The sequence below is a fragment of the Hippoglossus stenolepis genome, chromosome 11, assembly GCF_022539355.2.
Source record: "Hippoglossus stenolepis isolate QCI-W04-F060 chromosome 11, HSTE1.2, whole genome shotgun sequence".
Classification (NCBI taxonomy): Eukaryota; Metazoa; Chordata; class Actinopteri; order Pleuronectiformes; family Pleuronectidae; genus Hippoglossus; species Hippoglossus stenolepis.
In genome coordinates, this window is record NC_061493.1 from 6841028 (window position 1) to 6859191 (window position 18164).

Sequence of the window (18164 nt, forward strand, 5' to 3'; positions counted from 1 at the left end):
TTTATATTTTTTAAAGTAATCAATAACTAGAGTGGAATTGATCCACTGATCCAATCAGAGCAGACAGGTAACATTAAACCCCGCCTCCTGCAGCAGCCACACTGGTAAAGAAGGAAAAGCTGAAATGAATCCAGAGGAGGAGACTCACCCATTATGATGTAATTGGATACACTCTGCAAATACTTTTACTTTTAATACTTTAAGTATATTTATTAGCAAGTACTTACTTTAACTCAAGTAGAAAAGTTCACAGGGTACTTCTCGATCATATTTTTGTGTTTTTAATTTGAACTTTTTAAGTAAAATGTTTCAGTACTTCCTCCACCGATTCAAAGTATAACACAAGTAAATTATGACAGCAGCGGCTGTAATGTGAAATACACAAATGGTGAAAAAAAATAAAAGGTGAGTTCATTACTATAATTACACACAACTCTGCAACAGTGGCTTTGTAAACTGTTGCTGTGCTCTATAATCAATCAAATCAATAAAACTTCATTTGTAGAACTCATATTCCCAATTTTGCCTCATAGGGCTTAACAATCTATCCAAGGCAGACAAACACAGAAACGTTAGGGAGAGTCACAAGTGAGGGATCCCTCTCCCGGGATGGACAGAAGTGCAATACAGTATGTGTTGCTTGTACATCAACAAAAAAAGGATTTTTAAAACATTCAATGTACATTTACTAATGTAGTTTTGGCAAAAGTTGACAATAAAACCTCTTCCCACATTGTGACTTTATGTTACAAAAATTACTTTTCTACTGAAAGACTTCAGTAAGCATTTTAATTTGCCACAGTGATTTATTCTCTCTAGATATCAGCTTCTTAGGATAACAAAAAAGATTTAAATTCATCTACCATCTGTATAGTACAGAGACCATTAACATACAAACACCCCCAAAAAAGAGACACGCATACACGGATGAGGGAATCTGGCACATCCGCAGAATTGCACTTGGTTGCGGTCAGCTCACACAAATTTGAGGACAAGCTTCCTGGTCAGAGTGTATTTGGGCTCCGGCATCTGTTTGTGGTTCAAATAGTCTTTTTTGCTGACGTCCCTGTTCACACGTGTCAGAACAGTGAGTATGTCATCGTCCGCTCGGCTGCACAGAAACACAAAGACAAACACATGACAAATTATAGGTCTTACAATTTATTACTGGTACCCAAACATTTTATTATTAAAAGTGCATGGCAAAAAGCTACAGCGCAACAATGCTTTGACGACTCTATAACTACTCTAGACATAAAAAGTAATTTCAAAGAGTCTAAGATAAAGTCTTACTAAAAATGCCTTATAACGCTCGAAAGTCATTTGTCACATGTGCTTATATAGCTCATGCATCTGCCCATGCTCGTCTAGTGGGAGGGAATCAGGACAGAGCGCCTCCATCCCCACAATGTAAATGTTTAACCTCCACGGGTTGAGACTCAACGACAAACTATCTTTCTAGTGATCCCACCTAATAAAGCTTTAAAGACAGACTGACTAAATCCACATCCACATAAAGATGTTTCAGTTTTAAAAAAGCATTTGATGGGAGTGTCTTCTGCATTCGCTTCCTGATTGGCTCTTAGCAGTCATGACACTTATTGCCAGTTACATTTTCTGCTCCTACTTTAAATCACTGTCGTTTCTGGTTTGTAATATTTTCCGCAACTGAGCAACCGACTGCAGAGAGGACAATCTGCTTCCTGTTAACTACGGTATGCACATGCCCATGATTGCTCTCATGAAATGCATTTTCATGTGTTTTATTATGGATTGGCATTAAAACTGATACAGAGCTAAAAATGTTCATATATTACATATATAAATACTGTTTTAAAATAAACATGTATTAGTATGGAAGTCAAAGCTCAACCAAAACCCTTCATCCTTTACTTTGTGTGGAGGACTCTCTCACCTTTCTGCTGATCGGATCAGCTGCCTGCACAGCTCCTGGATGTAGATGGAGCCTTTGCTAGTGTGTCGAAACGATTTGCACTCAGGCACGGTGGCCATGCCTAGCAGGAAGTCAGCGCCCCAAGGCACCGTCTCGCCACGGATGGGGCCTGCGTCTTCCTCCAGGCGACTCTCTTTGACCTCCTCTTCCTGTGTCGGTGTCGGGGGACACGGCAGGGATCCTCCCTGATAGCCACCTCCCTGGCACGCCTGTATAAAGAACAGTTTGGGCTTCCCTACCAGGGTATGGGCTCTCCTGCTCGTGAAGGGCTCTGTCAGTTCATGCAGTGACACCTTCTGCTCATCAACCCCAAAGACACATCCCTTTTCTCCGTGGGAGAGCACACAAACCACCTGAGAGCACAGGTAAACATGTCTTTAAAGTTTGCAGTATGGCTCCATTGAACTTTGGATTTTAGAGATGTTTCAGGATGATACATAAGAAAACTTAGCTGGGGTTCAAATATGAGATAATTTTATATGCAAGGAATTACAATAAATACAGAAACATGCTTTAAAGAAAAATGTCTTTTCGACTATCTTTATTCAAGATTTCAGGGTGAGAGCAGGAGTTTTTGATTTCATGTTCTACTTTTATTAATGCTCTCACCCCTGTGTTCTACCCCTCTTATGCTCGACCTCCTGGCTTTCCAGTAATTGGGGAATTTTGACAAACTTGTGGCACAAAAAAATCCAAGCGCAGGAAAAAAAAAAATCTAAGAGCAGACATTTCACATGTGCAGCAGTAGCGTAAGTTTTAGACAAAGGGAGAAAACTGTTCGTCTGTCTGTTTACAGAGATGCAGCAATTTTTAAGTTCACTAGTTAAGATTTTATAGTTGCAGTGACACAGGAGGTTAAGTGCCAAACCCTTTCAGGCTACTGACTGGATATAACTTCATATTTACTGCAAAGATATGAAAGTGTTATTGATGTCACCTGTCTCTCTCCAATAAAGCAAAAAGGGCCTTTCTACACCATGGCCTTACAGTATGAATAATTAAGTATTAACAGTAGGCTTTCTTGAAGAAAATTGTACTTTCTTGATTCTTGTTGTTCTGGGTTTTGTACCCTCATGGTTGAATGCACTTATTGTAAGTCGCTTTGGATAAAAGCATCAGCTAAATGAAATGTAATGTAAAGTAGCCACTGATGATAATGAGTGTGTGCTATTACTCACCAAGGCATCATGATCAGTAAAGTTTGTTTTGCCCAGCTCCTTTAGCTGCTGTCGCATGGCGCCGGCAGTCATGTCATTCAGAATCACAAACGTGAAGCCAAGGCGGACGAACACTGAACGCAGAGCCTCTGAATCACAAAGAAATGAGACAAACTGAAGAATACCAGCAGGTTTGTGTTTTCATTGTATCACACATGATAAGTATTAGGTATCAAGAACTAAATAACAGTACATACATAATTCCTGTTCAAATACAAAAATACATACTTTCATCCTCCTGAGTTCCAGTTCTATTTCCCAGCTGTTGTCCCGGGAAGTTCTCATTGTTGATGACCACACACAAACCACGAGGGTTATGTGTCAGAGCGTAGTAATCAGCCTACAGGGCACAAGCACGACCACACAGACGAATCATAATCGCTAATGTTTCACTAAATAAGAGGACTGAATGATGAGAGGGATTTGTGCTCGTGTGTATGGTTACCTCGTCAGGAAGAGAGGACGGCTGTTCATTTGATTCTGCATCAGAGTGAATTCTGTCTCCGTCATCTGAAGAATAAAAACAGTTAAAAAATGACACCTCTTGAGTGTGTCTGATAAAAATAATAGAGGTGGTGGACAGTTCTGAAGCTGGAGCAATTAGAGGTCATTGTTCAGTGGCTGTGTATGAATGAATGGGAAGTTTGTGAGTAATTCATTCTTACAACTGGCCTGAGTCTCAGATATGGACAGTTGTGGTTGTAAAGACCTGTTGTTGACCCTCTGTGGACAAAAAGAGTCACAGCGTTCAGTAAACTGACTCACTGGAGGATTGACTGTTAAATAAACCCCACATTTACACACACACACACACACACCTCGTAATCCATACTGACATGAGGCTGTACTCTCGTCTGATTCTGTTGGTTTATCTCTGCAAAAAGAATAATCGTTTGATGAATTACAACATGAACATTAAAATGCACATATGCTTGTGTGTGTGTGAGTGGGTGGGTCTCATACGGTCTATGTATTGCTGTACAGTCGAGGCCAGTTGTTGATCCAACTTCTGCAGTGGTCCGAGCAGCTCGTGAAGATTTGTATTTGACAGTATACCGGTATTTTCCATTTTAATGAATAAATCCAGGGCTGTCTGCGAATTAGGAAAAGAAAACTCTTGTATCTGTGTGTATAGAGGCTGGTGCAGTGATAGAAGGCGGTAGAGGAGGTAAAGATGTCTGCATAAGAACAATCGATCAATTTTTTTTAAAAATAATGACATAAGAAACAACGTGGCAAAGAAATTGAGGCAAAATGGCTGCAGGTCACAACGGTAATAAATTATGTACAGCTTTGAAATCATCCTAGCAAATCAAATGATGTTCATATTCGATTAACATCCATAAAATAACATCTAATTAGAATTTGATATGTAACTGTTACACTATATGTTAAGACATACGATGGCTCCATACAACATATGAATATAATAATTCTCTTTGGCATATTGGAAACTACCCTTGGCAGCTCATGACTAAATATGTTGTATGCAAAGATACGTTTAACAGTATTTACTATGATGAAACGTACAAAACTGTATAAAATGCACAAGATTGGCAAAAACCTTTTAGTTTTAACTTTACTGAGCAGAGTTAAAAAAGTTTACACGGATAATATGTTGTTGACTGATAAAAACAAAAAGACGAAACGAGATTTCACTTAAATTGCAGTTTACAATGCACTTTGGAATAATGACGTCATACATTATGTACTTTATGTATGTTCATGTGAGGTGCAATCATGATGACATGCATATTACCGTCGAGAGAATTTAACTATAAGTTTAGTTCCTAATCTTGTGGAGAGGATTTTTCATTCCGAAGCACAAAGTGAAATCAGCATGTAATCATTTCTTATGCAACAGTGGGTGCGGCAGTGGTGGTGGGTGTGTTCTCACATCGCTGGCCTCTGTTTGTCTTCTGCATAGCTTGTCTCTCAACAGAAACTTCATCTTCTCAAGATTCTCCTTAGTCATGTCGTCATATATGTTGTACAGCATCACCCTGACAGAAAGAAACGATGAATGAAAAAGAGGGAAGAGACAGACAACAAAACACAAGATCTTGGGACTAATACCGACTGAAGTGTAATGGAGCCATATCCTCACCTCTTCCAGTGGTTGTAAAATTCGTACTGCTTTTACCTGTAAGCCGACAGGGTGAGACTTGCATCCGTTTCCTCTGGTCGCCTGCTGTCTGTCACCAGGTAGCTGAGGAGATCTGTTCGACGGATAGTTCGGAGCAGCTGAGAAAGGAAAAAACTGTTTTCCAGCACACCCCTTTCTTCTAGTCTCAAGAACAGGTCTCTTGCATCCTTGATCTGTATAAGATCAAACCGAGAATCAGACAAAACAACAGTTAACAACATTTTGAGAGGATCAACATTGAAGTGGGACAGGGTGCAAAACCAATCAATGTTAACAAATGAGAGAAAGTCTGTCTACTATAAGAGTCACCAAAAAAAATAGATTATTAAGACAGATAGATGTTAAAAGAAAATGGGAAAAATAAAACAATATTTTGGAGGATGTAAGTAAAATGTCTCTATGGTAACAATCTGACTTTTTAGAAAAAGCACTGTAGCAGTCAGTGGAGGTGGGGGTCTCCATCAATGTTTATAGAATCACTTCCTGGTTGGCAAGTTGTCTTCAAAGTAAAAGCACAAGATTAATTTTGTTGCTGCAATGCTTCAGATCGAGCTGAATTACAGAGCTTTTATTGTGAACATTTAACTAACTAACCTCTGAAATAGCTGACATGCAATGTATGAAAAAACAACAGCAGTTCAGTAAATCCATCAAACTTGTATATAAACTGCACAGGTGTAACACAAAGTTCACTCTGCACCATAGACTGTTTATAAAAAGCTCTCCAAACAACGTCCAGCACACAAACAATAAAAAAAAAAACACATAAAAGAACTGTTTGGGGGCGGCTAACTCATGACAAGGAATAATAATAGAGTAGGCTCCGGAGCATTACCACAGGCCATTTTTATAAATAAAAATACTAATAGTAAATACATTAAATAAAAGAAAACACAAATATGTACAACTTCAATTAAGAAAATAAACATAATTTTGGATTTTCCAATATAAACATGTATGTACATCTATTCTGCACTGTTTATTCTGTACAATGATAGTTTTTCCTATCGCATAGTGGCAAACATGATCACTGACGCTTATTCGTCTGTGAAAGGCTCATATTGCCTGATTTCTAGGTAGGTCGGCCATCCAATCATGTCATCCAAGACAAATGTGACTTTTATGACTTTTTCTTTTTCGTTGTGTTGTTAGAGCTTTATATTTAATCATTACTCTCAGGATGTAAAGAGGATTAAAACAAAAACTGGTTCTGATATAGATTCCCTACCCTGTCCTTCAGACAAGTGCAACAGGCAACAGTATGAGATGTGTGGTGCTCACCCCCTCCAGGCGTTTCTTGTTGACAACATCAAGACACAGGAAGCAGAGTGCTGCCACCTCAGAGGAGTCCAGTTCCTCGTCTATGTGGAACAGCTTCAGTCTATCCATCACAGGCCCACTCCCACCCACACAGGACCGGTGCTCTGCTCAAAGGTCAGTGCTGTCGGGAAGACAGAAGAAAATAAGCAAGAGGTTGGTTGGTTGGCTGACAGGCTGGTTAATGACAGACGGGTACGTTGACCAACCATTTCATTCTTGGTCGTGTTTATTACAGTCCTGTGGTGCCACAGGCTCTGGCTTTTTTTCTGTTTATTTCCTCAGACGATTTTATTGATTGATGGCTATTGGGACGTGAAGACGATTTCAACAAATAAGATAAAAAGATAAAAACACCACCTTTAAGATGTGACAATCAGTCAATTACACAATTCTTACAGGCGATCGTACCCGCTCACCAAAAATACATGGTGCAGCAACAGGTGTTCAGGGTGAGGAGGAGGAATGAAAAAGGCTCCATTCTCCCTAATCCAAGTCAGTGTAACATCAAACTAATTTAGAAGCTTCTATTTTAAGGTTTAAAAGTTGCATAGTGTCGCTTTAATAAAGTAAATATACCAACGGATATCAGAATAACATTCAAATAACACTAAATAGCACCTCTACAGTGGACTAGTCAGGCAGAAAACTGTTGGATGTTGTCATAGCATGACACAATAGTTGACTGAGCGTTTTAATTTATATGATACTGTAGTGCATAGGGCACAAATAGGCGGTCCGGACCCAGACCCATTATTAGATTTTGACGGAGAGTTTCTATTTTACTTTATTTTAAGATGCCTTTTTCAAAAGCTCTTTATTTTGTTTTTAAATGCAAACCTTATTTTACTTGAAACGAAAAATAACATTTGTTTTATTATCAGAGTACCCTCCAGTTCAATGTGAAAATTTATAATAAAGATTGTTGACATACTATTGAATTGTACTTTCTTTATTTTAGTTTTAGACTTCATACAGACATTGATACAACTACCAGGCTACTTCAAAATATATGGCACTGAATCATGACGCATGTTAGACATTATGATGTTTCAGACCTTTGCTTGAGGAAATTCTCTCTCACTGGACCTCTTTGGATTTTAATTGAATACCCCTGAGTAGGGACACATTTGCATCTTTTAAATATTATATTATTTTAATTATGGCATTATTATTTATGTACATCCGTCTGTATTTCCAACATTTGTTTCTTAATGTGAAGCACTCTGTACTTTGTGATGAAAGCTGCTATATAAACGAAGTTATTATTATAATTCTCCATTTTCACATTTTTCTTCTCACAAAAACAGTTTTTATATATATTCTTATGAATATTACGAAACTAACCTGCACTAGTTTTATATAACAACTCTTCAGGATCATGGTGGTCTTCTTCTGATCACCAGTGACGTCACGTAAAGCTGAATCAACGTGTCACACGGGTGTGACGTCCCGACATGGAAACTTTTTAAAAGTCTAAAGTTGTTTTGTTTGTCTGTCTCGAGCCTGGGCGGCGGAACAGTGAGGATGTTGTTGCGTTAAACCAGTTGAGCTTCCTCAGCGCTGCACAGGCAACAGTGTAACTTTGAATTAACTTCTCAAACTACAGGCAAAGTCAACAAACAGTTCGGGGACTTACGAAGTTGAAACGTATTCGCTGAGGCCTCGTCTGTCTCCGTCACTTCACCTTCACAGAGCGAAACACTTCGTCTTCTACAGTTCGACAAAAGTCAACTTTTCACTAAAGTTTTACTTGGAGTTTCCCGGCGCGTTCCTTCTAGATGTTTTCTGGGGTTTCACTTTCAGCGGAAGTAGAATTCTCCTGTTACTGTCAGTCGTTTCCCGCTTTCCTTCAAAATAAACGCCTTGTTTACGGGAAATGAATATTCAGAGGCATTTCAAATACAAAACTCAAATTGTATCAACAAGCGTTTATCTCCCAGTCACAGTTGGAATTAGCACAGTGGAAATGACTGGCCTACAACTCCAGTTTGACACATGTGGAGAAGGTTATAGCACAACTGTCTTATGTAACAAACATTCACATTTTGTGCGTTTATTTTCTAAGCAGACTGACTTTGCCCTGGCTTTACAAGTAATGTAACTTTGAGGGGACTTTGCTCTAGCCTGAAAAAAAGGTAACACCCCCCCACCCTCGTTGCCAGTGTAAGTTAACACATAAGTGCAGATAGGCTATATATAGTATATATATAGTTTGCTGTAAACTAGTTTAAGCAGTAAGATGATTTGGCACCTTGAGCTTAGCACTGTCATCTATCCGATTGCGAACCACAATATTCAAATTTGAAAATAAACCTCTTAAAATGAAAATATAGAGTCTAAGTCAGAACACGTGCGTCAGTTTGGACAGTGTCACATGATTAGGGGCAGGGGGCATCAATCTGCATCATTATCTTGAATCTTTTATGACTGGATGATATTGCTATCTAATTTGGTCGAGCTAGCAACTATTTGGCTATTCATATTCATGCAGCTACAATAATGATAAAACATTTCTTCAATGTGGCAACTAAAGTCTAACTTTATCCCTCTGCAATGCACGTCCATGAGAAAAAACAAACTACAGACACTTTGAAACAAACCCACTTTATTCATAATTAATTTTAATTCAATTTTCTTTCTTTTTTTTGAAGTCTCATGTTTAAAAGGTAATTGTTCATTTCAACCATATTTCCTTTATAACCACCTAGACGTCGATCACTCTGAAGAAAAGAAAAAGCAAAAGTGATAAATTAACAGCAAGTTATGAAATACAGTTTTGATCTTGTGAGCCCTTGAGTGTGCCTTCAGGACGATGAGGCTTTCAGGTTTGAGTCTGGAGGTTGCTGGGAAGCGAACGGGAGGAAGTAGTCTTTGGCAAATCGGAAGACGTCATCTGGTTTCCACAGCAACAAAAGCTGCAGGAAGTCAGATATGATAGCACGGATCTCTGGGTGCTTTCTAAGGTACGAGCCGTGGTCCGCCTTCAGTTCCTCCTGCCACAGGGAGACATTCACACACATTCACATTCTGTTTTATTGAATAGGAGGAGATGTGTGAGAGACCTGATTATTCAGCTACTGTCTAAGTACATTTAAATCCACTCTCACCTTTCTGTCCAGGAACTTAGACCACATCTCCATGTCTTCTTCCCAAACAAGGGGGATTTTCTCAAAACCTAAAAATAAAATAAAAAACACACACACACACACGATCAGTCACTGAGTGGGGGTCCGAGGAACAGTTAGTCATTATCAGTGTGAGGAAGAGAACAGACGGAGACATCAGACACTTTCTCTGGATAAGCAATTAAGATAAAAAGGAGAAAAAAGAAAAAGTCGACAAGGAGGCCATTTCCTTCTCCCTTTTTTCGCTTCCTCTGTCCCTTCAAATGTGTGTGTGTGCGTATGTGTGGATAATGGACGTATGTGTTAGTCACCACTAGTTTCTTCAGCACAGCATCACGGACTAATTTCATCCACTTACGCAACAATATCAGTGTTTTTTATATAAACCATTACCAAGGGTTGCAATCCTTCCCAGCAACACTAACAGTTCACGCTGTTCCCTTTGATGAATAAAAAATGATAACCCTAACCTAAACCTGAAACTAAATCATCACTGACTTTCATTAGAGAATCAGTAATTACCTTTTTCTGGCTGTGATGGCAGATGCAGAAGCCTTACAGTGACTGGTGATCCCACGTGCACTCTACTGGCCAAGTGCCTGATCAGAAAAAAATGAATTCATCAAGTAGCATTTACAGTTTCTTTTTTTTTTTTAATGCATGCATCGTCATTTAAAAAATCAGGTAACAAAATGTTTCACTAATTTATCACGTGGGCCTAATCAGCGGTTGACTTGCAAACACTAAAAGAATTGAAATAGTGTCAAATCAACAGTCGTAGCCTACTTGATCCACTGTGTTGAGCAGTGAGACAGTGGGTGGGCACTGTGGTGGGCAGTGTCTACGAAGTTTAAGAACCTTAAGAGGCTGTCATTGAACCTACCCGTCCTCCAGGAAGTAGCACTGCCAGGTGGCGGGGCTTTCCTCCACAGAGTGAATAGTCCTCTCCATCCCAAACACCTCCACTGTCTCACCCCCGATGTCCAGCTGCTTCACACCCAGCTCACTCTAAACACAGACACACGTATAATCAGAGTTCACTTTTCGTAGGAGTCATTGACAAGAACAAGAAAATCTTATAAACACTTACAAGGGTGATGTGGAACATGTGTAAATCTTGGTTCAAGGAGATGAAGGTCATGTTCTGGGGCACCGTCTTCCTCAGAGCGATCAGGCGCATCAGCAGCAGGGTGGAGCCCTCAGTTACCAGCCCTCTTAGGGCAGATGTGGGATAAGAGACACTCTCCCTCGTCACCTCCTGTACGCACGTTCACACACAAAAAGGATGGATGGTAGAGTAGTATTGAGAGAAACAAGAGTCAAATCGGAGTTATTGTTGTTTTAAACAGTCATTCGATCCCAGTTTTGCTAAATGGAAGCCGCTTTGTTGTCTAAAGTTTAACGACAAAAGCCATAATACAGTAAAGCACCTTTTCAAAATACTAATGTTTACTATAGGTCTTGGGCTGATAGAATGTATTTGTTATTTTTGTCAGGATTTTAAGGCTGTTAACGCTCACTCTAGACATTCCTCTCTCACCTCTCCTACAGTGGTAACTTTATTAATCATCATCTGCCCGTCATGCTGCACCATGTGACACCTCTTCTCCAAAGTGTGGCCTTCAAGCTGAAAAATGAAACCAGAGAGATGTGGCACAACAATGTTAGACGGACAAGGGCACAACGTTTTCAGCTGATGAAGGTGTGTAGCTGAAAGCCCGCAATGACTTACCTTGACATACTCGTGGTAATCTTCCTCCAGCACCTCCAGGTTTGTATTCAGGTAGGCTTAAAAATTGTCAATAATAAAACGTTATTTATGTAGCCCCTTTCAAAACACAGTTACAAGGCTCGTTATAATAAAAAAAAAATTGTTGGCAAATAGGAAACAGTTAAAAGCCATTTGAAGATCGCATAACATTACAGCTGAAATACAACAACAAAAATGCTTTAGATGAGAAAAGAGTAAAAACAAGATCAAATAAAACATTGTTAAATGATTAAAATAATTGGCAAGGTCAGATGAATTTAAAAACAGGTGAATTCAGAATTCAATCCTGGGAAAGCACACCTCTAAATACGTGTCTTTAAGAGAGATTTAAAAGAGGATAAGGAGTTTGCCGGACTGATCTCCTCTGGGAGGTTGTTCCAAAGAGTGGGAGCCCTGACAGAAAAGGCCCAGTCACCTTTGGTCCTCAGTGAAATGGTGAATAGGGCCTTCAGCGAGGACCTCAGGCTACCGTCTCCACATATGGTATTAAAAGATCTGAAATGTACTAAGGAGCAAGTCCAGAACTGGCCTTAAAAGTCAGAAATAAAATCTTAAAATCAACTCTAAAATTTACTGGAAGCCAATGAAGAGAAGCTAAAATCTGAATAGTGTGCTCCCTTTTACTAGATTTCGTGAGAAGTCTGGTTGCTGCGTTTTGGATGAATTGTAATTTATTTTATTATAAAATTAAAGCATGAATGACAATTGCGCTTCTTCTGGATAAAAACATGCTGACGTTAGGGAGTTTCCTGAGCTGCAAAAAACACGACTGGATAACTTTGTTGGTTTTTACATTTGTACCCAATGTTTTGGAATAGAAAACACAGGTGTTGCGATGTGTAAGTAGTGACAATGTCAGGGCCAATCATTTGCTCACTCTTGCCAATATTTAACTGTGAGAAATTTTGAGCCTTCCATCATTTTATATCCCGGACACAGTCATTGAGAATATCAACTGGATCAGAGTCAATGGGGTTAAAAGTGCAGCTACGTGTCCTCTAGATGGAAGTTTACTCTGTCAATGAAGACAGAGCAAAGGATATGAATGTACCGACAGTGTAGTTGGCCGAGAGACCTCAACACTACAAATTAGGAAAACACGGGCAAATTAAGAAAACAACGTCATCCATGTGATGACACATGCGCTGCAAAAAGTCACAACACAGGCAAATACAGAAACGCGCTGCAAACTGCGAAAGCGACAATGTAAATGTTTCCAGGGGACCCCAAAAAAAGTGATGAACCTGGTTGTAGTTCAAGGCTTTGTGAAGTTCCACCACCACTGAAAAGTAGCAGACTTCAACAACTTTACAAATGTGTTGTCAAATTGATGAGGTTGTTTTCTTAATTTGCACCAGTTTTTTTCTATTTGCATGTGTTTTCTTAAATTTCAGTGCGTTGAGCTCTCTGGGCCACCATACATGTGTAGAAAATGACAAAACAACGGAGATCAGGAGTGGCCCCTGCCTTCCCCCGTCACCTGTCACTGTTGTTCCGCAGGGGGAGTCGTCGATGGCTCCCTGGCTCTGAGCATGCAGCAGCACACAGGGCTGCTGGATCCTGCGGGCAAACTCCAAAGTCACACTGAAGCTCCCCACCTGCCTGCCGCCCTCTGACACAGTCACCAGAGAGTCTGCAAACACACACCTCAGCAGCTCCACCGGCTCTGCAGGGGACAGAGGGATCATTAGGTTGGAGAATAAAGCCACAGTGGGCAGCTTTTACAAAAGGAAATGGCAAAGACGACAAATCTCATTTCTGATCTTTGCTCGCATGACATGTACAAACTCTATGTGGCTGATGTGTCAAAACCAGGTGGTGCTGACTCTCAGACATAGACAGGTTCTGTTCACTGTTGAGGCTCCAGACTCATCACAGGAAATAAACTGAAAACCCTCTCACCAATGCTGGACATGAACGTGATGGCTTCATCAGAGGCTTTCAGCTCTTCTCCATGACTTGGTCCTTGCCTCACAGTTAAAGCTCCTGCAGGAGTCTTATCCTCCAGCGAGGCTTCCATTGTTTGTGCCTTCACCTCAGGCAGATAATCCAGGACGTCAAACAAGTCCCAGTGTGTCTGGATCAGCCCTAAGAGAAGGACAGTTGAGACACTGAGCTTGTTTTGATCATCTTTAGTTGTTTTTATCGTCGGGACTTGTTTCTACAGCCTCGTCGGGTACGAAATAGAAGACGAGCGGGTTCCAGTAGTCATGACAACGACGCTGCAGTACCATAGAGACGGTTGTACGTGCGCGGTCGAATCTGGAAGTAAATTACCGTAATACCTGTTCACATCATGCCACGAAACTCCTCTCCCATCGACAGAGAGTGGAAGTCTATTTACATCACAGGAACAAAGTTAGTCGTGACAAAAACAATAATTGAACTAGAGCTGCGATCAGCACTGTGCGGGCCCGAGCATATGGGGGCGAACAGGGACCCGGCGAAACGGCTCCATGTTGCGTGCGTTTTGTGCATCGCGGGAAGGAAAAACACTTCCTGCGTCCGTCACGCGGCGCTGGACCCACGCCCACTAATCACGCATTTCGGTCCACTCCATCAAGTTTAGACAACACGGTGAATATTTGATGTAAATCGAGTTAAAGTTGTAAAACGAGGCTTACCTCCTTTTGGCAGTAGGTGGTGCTATCACTATCACTACATACAGACTTAATAGATCTGTTCAGGCCAAAAACCCTGTCTAAGAAATCAAAGGAATATATGACCACTGACACTGACATTAAAGCAAACTGACAACAAGGAATTCTTTGCTTAATGAATCCCTTTAAGTGTTAAATAGTAAGTCGCAAAACATTATTATTCTTTCAGCTTAACATATTCAGACTAATCACCTGAACAACTAAACTCAACAGTGCAGTAAATCGAGGAAAAGATCATAATGGCACACAAGATGAATGACCAAACAGCTGATGCATTTTCCGCTGTACCTTGCAGGACTGAGGGCAAAGGAGAATGAAGTATGAAATGTTCATCTTGTACGACGCCGAGTAAAATTGTGCAAGAGAAAACAACTGAGGGTGAATGAGTGCTGTGTAGAACTGGAGACGGTGAAAGGAAAGTTAAAACTGACAGAAGAGTTGTGCGAGTATTTAAATAGCACAGAAACTGGAGAAAACGTCAGGAGAGATACAATGAGGTCAAAGCAAAGCTGAACCCCAGTTGTAGTTGTCACCAAGAACAACACGACTTAGATGCTGCAAAATTATATGGAATAAGAATAATAATCCCTTAAACAGAAAGTACTGACGCTTATCAAATGTTTCCTCTATGTCAAAATGGATTAATATTCTATAATGAATATGTAGTTTACATCCTCCATATAAATATGTTAAAGCTTAATTGGTCTTGTTTCATGCATTAATTACTCATCTATTCTTGCTCTCATGAAAAAGGTGCTGCAAAATAAAGAGACAGTATAAAGCCTTATTAAAACCACCTCCAGTGAACTTTATTCTATGACAAAAGTTTGGAAAAGTATAAATGGCAATTACTGTTACATGTGATTGAGAGATAATTCAGAAAGATAAACAATTATTGAGTACATTTAAGAAAACTCTCATAAAATACATCATTAATTCAGACATAAAGTAAGCAGTTTGCATGATTTCTGGAGATTAAGCTTCAGGTGGTGACAACACAAGTGTTTTCCTCAGGGTGAACCTGACTTCAGGCATCTGCTTTGCTGCTCCACATTGTCTAGGGCCCTCTTTCTGGCTTACTTCATCATTCACACGGTGGAGGATGGTGGTGATATCATCATGCCTTGAATAAATATAATGTACAAAAACATTACCATAACCACCATGGCACAGATTATGATCAAATAGTGCACAGTACACACGGTGCATATTAATGGTTATGGTTATGGTCAAACTACATATTTCATTTAGAGTTATATATTTACCTGAGACAGCCCTCCTTTAGCTGCTGACACACTGATTGGATGAACCAGCTCCCGTCGGTTTTGTGTCTAAATGATACATGGTCCTCAACAGTAGCGAAAGCAACCAGAACATCGGCCTCTTCAGGAATGAATAGTGAGGGTGAAGCATCAGCCTCCAGGTCTTCAAGCAACACTCCATGCTGTGTGTGCGGTCCCTGGCAGGCCTGGATCAGGAACACTTTGGGTTTGCCGGTGAGGGCCGACTGGTCGCTCGTCTTGAAAGTTTGAGTTATTTGTTTAATGGAGAGGGGCTTCCTATCCGTCCCGATGACTACGCCCTTTAATCCGTGGCTCAGAATGCAGCAGATGAAGGCATCTCCATGCTTCAGAGGAGTCTGCTGAGGTTCAGCGAACCCGCTGCCAATCCACTCCTTAACATTGAACTCCTGCAGCCTAGAGGGGTCGCTCAGAGAGGCAAAGTGCCCCAGCGCTCGCTCCATCTGGTCCCGGGTTTGGTCTTTACACATCAGCACTCTGAAGCGTAGCCAAGTGAACACCTCTGCCAAACATTCTGCAGGACAGGGATACAAAAAAAAAAAAAACTCAGTTAAGCTTCAAACACTAACAAACGAGAGAATGGTGTGAAACAGTGCAGCTGTCTGATAGGTAACATACGAGCATCTTTATTGGTTCCACTTCTCATTGTGCCATCCATGAAGTTGTCATTGTTTATGATGACACAGAGGCCAACGGGCTGGCTCTTCAACTGGTACCGCTCCTCCTTAAAACAATGAAAACAATGGAACACAAACATAAAAAGACTTATAATTAAGAGTTGAGTTTTCACTGGATTACATTTTGTGTGGTATTATACTACTATATTACAAAGCAAATATTCTGTGGTAAGTTTTACTTTCTTTAGTCTTTCAGTTTCAGAGCAAGACCTATTGATTTCACATTCAGATTTTGTATTGTACTTTCACTGTCATCACTACACCAGGCATTCCATTGACTTGTCACACAAAAACCACGGGCAGAAGAAAAAATCCAATAGCGGCGGAGAAATCCAAGAGCCGAGGTCTCATTTGTTCACAGAAGCAGCGAGAGCACAAGGAGAGCAGATGAAGCTGGAGCGCAGGTGTATTTGAGTGCAAGCGCAGGGTTTTGAGTGAGAGCATTACAAAATCAACAAGTCCTGCTTTTAAAACTGAAACATCACGTTCTTGAATCAAGACAGCAAAAAATATGTTACTACAAAGTACTACGCATCTGTCTGGAGACATTAGGAACAAAATATGACCTGGGATTATCTGAGGAAAAAGTATGCAATCCCCTTCTTGAGTCTTTTTATCAAAATCTACTTCGAAAGTAATACTCATGCATGGTCGCATATCATGTGCTATTTGAATATCAGGCAGAGATCTCACCCTCTTGAGCCTCTTGCTCTGTGGTGACGTAGCATCTGAGGAAACCAGAGTGAAACAGAATTACATCTCCAAACATAAACATTTTTCGGTGTAAGCTCCATGTGAGACACACTATAGGCTCATATCAATCTGTGTATGTCAACATACCTGCTGACTCTTGGACAGGCTGACAGGTGACCAGATGGCAGGTGTCATTCAGCTGCATGCTCTTCAGCTTAGGGTAAGTATTTATTATGTCCTTGTCGGTTTGCAGGAGGTCCATGAAATATTGGCAGGAGTCCTCTCCTTTGTTCATGATCTTATCCATGAGCTCAACGGCGTGTCCCTCCACATCTTCCTTGTTGATGCTTTTCAGGTTGTTGTACTCACGTTGGGTTATCAGGTTTTTCTCGTGAACTTTGTTGAGGATCAGCCTGTAGTCTGCACACAAAGCCGTCAAAATGTCTGTTTTATTGCACCGCAGAGTGTCTTTGGCTGACATGTTGAATCTGAGATAACAACACAGAGTAAAACAATATTATACAAGAGAACAGCTACACAAAAGTATCTTTATTTTGGTTCATATTGAAGTAGGGCTGAAAATGTATCGAAAAAGTGACTGATACAGTCCATATTCATGATGTGACATCTAAACTACATACCCCTTACCCCTTACCCTTATCTTAACCATCAAAACGAAACTGAAACCCGAATGGGGGAGCCACCCTATACTTACAAGTACATGGGTTTTTAGTTTATGGAGTAAAACTGTGAACATATTGTTCTGCAACATATGCAGTACATATACATATACAGTCTATGGTAGTACCATTGTAGTATCACTATATGACACATGTTAATTACCGACTACTTCAAACATGAGCAAGAACAACTTCTTCTGCCAACTTTGATTTAAAATCAATACTTTGTGATCAAAACGACATGATGTGGTTTTTAATGTATGTAAATGGTTCATAGCAAGTAGGAATTTGAACCATTTTAACTTTCTCCACTGTAAACATTCGTGCATCACGCAGTTATACAGTCAGAATTCACCTGAGCTGACTTAAACCCGTTTCTACGATCATCCAAAATATCTTAAATGAAGAACTGTAGTGTAAACTAGTCGTAGCACAGGGTGATCAGACAAAGGCTTTGTTAACCTACCATCAGGAAGTGTTCCAAGTCTTCCCTCCACAAACACACACTGCCTCCAGTCCAAAGGAGCTCTCCGGCCATGTGACCACCACCTAGCGGTCGAGGAGGGGTAGCCACGTAGACAGCACAGAGCGAAAGCTAAAGGGGAGGTCACTTCTGTGTG

The 18164-nt window shown here is 40.4% G+C and overlaps 3 protein-coding genes across 4 annotated transcripts; all 3 read right to left on the bottom strand.

The window, feature by feature from the left end:
• Positions 1–265: 265 nt before the first annotated feature.
• casp8 (caspase 8, apoptosis-related cysteine peptidase) lies at positions 266–8462 on the bottom strand. The gene is made up of 12 exons (XM_035170068.2): positions 8274–8462; positions 6599–6758; positions 5315–5490; positions 5069–5174; positions 4135–4264; positions 3990–4045; positions 3837–3894; positions 3617–3681; positions 3400–3511; positions 3133–3260; positions 1916–2307; positions 266–1111 (listed from the first exon to the last, which is right to left on the bottom strand). Exons 2-12 carry the CDS (start codon positions 6704–6706, stop codon positions 976–978), a joined length of 1467 nt encoding a protein of 488 aa, XP_035025959.1. The 5' UTR covers positions 6707–6758; positions 8274–8462; the 3' UTR covers positions 266–975.
• A 763-nt stretch (positions 8463–9225) lies between these two features.
• On the bottom strand, positions 9226–14066 carry LOC118117967 (ciliogenesis associated TTC17 interacting protein). 2 transcript variants are annotated; one of them, XM_035170676.2, is made up of 10 exons: positions 13819–14066; positions 13436–13621; positions 13014–13199; positions 11495–11550; positions 11303–11389; positions 10853–11020; positions 10646–10770; positions 10285–10361; positions 9745–9812; positions 9226–9630 (listed from the first exon to the last, which is right to left on the bottom strand). In XM_035170676.2, the coding sequence occupies exons 2-10, from the start codon at positions 13551–13553 to the stop codon at positions 9442–9444; spliced, it is 1074 nt and encodes a 357-aa protein (XP_035026567.2). In that variant the 5' UTR covers positions 13554–13621; positions 13819–14066; the 3' UTR covers positions 9226–9441. The 2 variants fall into 2 exon arrangements, with proteins under 2 accessions (XP_035026567.2, XP_035026566.2); XM_035170675.2 differs by lacking the exon at positions 13819–14066 and having other exon boundaries at positions 13436–13789.
• A 914-nt stretch (positions 14067–14980) lies between these two features.
• On the bottom strand, positions 14981–18138 carry LOC118117212 (caspase-8). Its single transcript, XM_035169270.2, has 6 exons — positions 18011–18138; positions 17012–17352; positions 16865–16899; positions 16113–16218; positions 15459–16008; positions 14981–15316 (listed from the first exon to the last, which is right to left on the bottom strand). Exons 2-6 carry the CDS (start codon positions 17343–17345, stop codon positions 15169–15171), a joined length of 1173 nt encoding a protein of 390 aa, XP_035025161.1. The 5' UTR covers positions 17346–17352; positions 18011–18138; the 3' UTR covers positions 14981–15168.
• Positions 18139–18164: the final 26 nt, after the last annotated feature.

Excerpts from the sequence above, each read along its gene's own strand:
- casp8 (XM_035170068.2), bottom strand. The coding sequence starts at position 6,706 with ATGGATAGACTGAAGCTGTTCCACATAGACGAGGAACTGGACTCCTCT. Across the intron at positions 4,265-5,068 it reads GACAAACAGAGGCCAGCGAT|ACAGCCCTGGATTTATTCAT; the intron begins GTGAGAACACAC and ends CCTAATTCGCAG. Across the intron at positions 3,682-3,836 it reads ATCTGAGACTCAGGCCAGTT|ATGACGGAGACAGAATTCAC; the intron begins GTAAGAATGAAT and ends TTTATTCTTCAG.
- LOC118117967 (XM_035170676.2), bottom strand. The coding sequence starts at position 13,553 with ATGGAAGCCTCGCTGGAGGATAAGACTCCTGCAGGAGCTTTAACTGTG. Across the intron at positions 13,200-13,435 it reads CACGTTCATGTCCAGCATTG|AGCCGGTGGAGCTGCTGAGG; the intron begins GTGAGAGGGTTT and ends TGTCCCCTGCAG. Across the intron at positions 11,390-11,494 it reads ATTACCACGAGTATGTCAAG|CTTGAAGGCCACACTTTGGA; the intron begins GTAAGTCATTGC and ends TTCATTTTTCAG.
- LOC118117212 (XM_035169270.2), bottom strand. The coding sequence starts at position 17,345 with ATGTCAGCCAAAGACACTCTGCGGTGCAATAAAACAGACATTTTGACG. Across the intron at positions 16,009-16,112 it reads TGGAACCAATAAAGATGCTC|AATGTTTGGCAGAGGTGTTC; the intron begins GTATGTTACCTA and ends CCTGTCCTGCAG. Across the intron at positions 15,317-15,458 it reads CTAAAGGAGGGCTGTCTCAG|GCATGATGATATCACCACCA; the intron begins GTAAATATATAA and ends TATTTATTCAAG.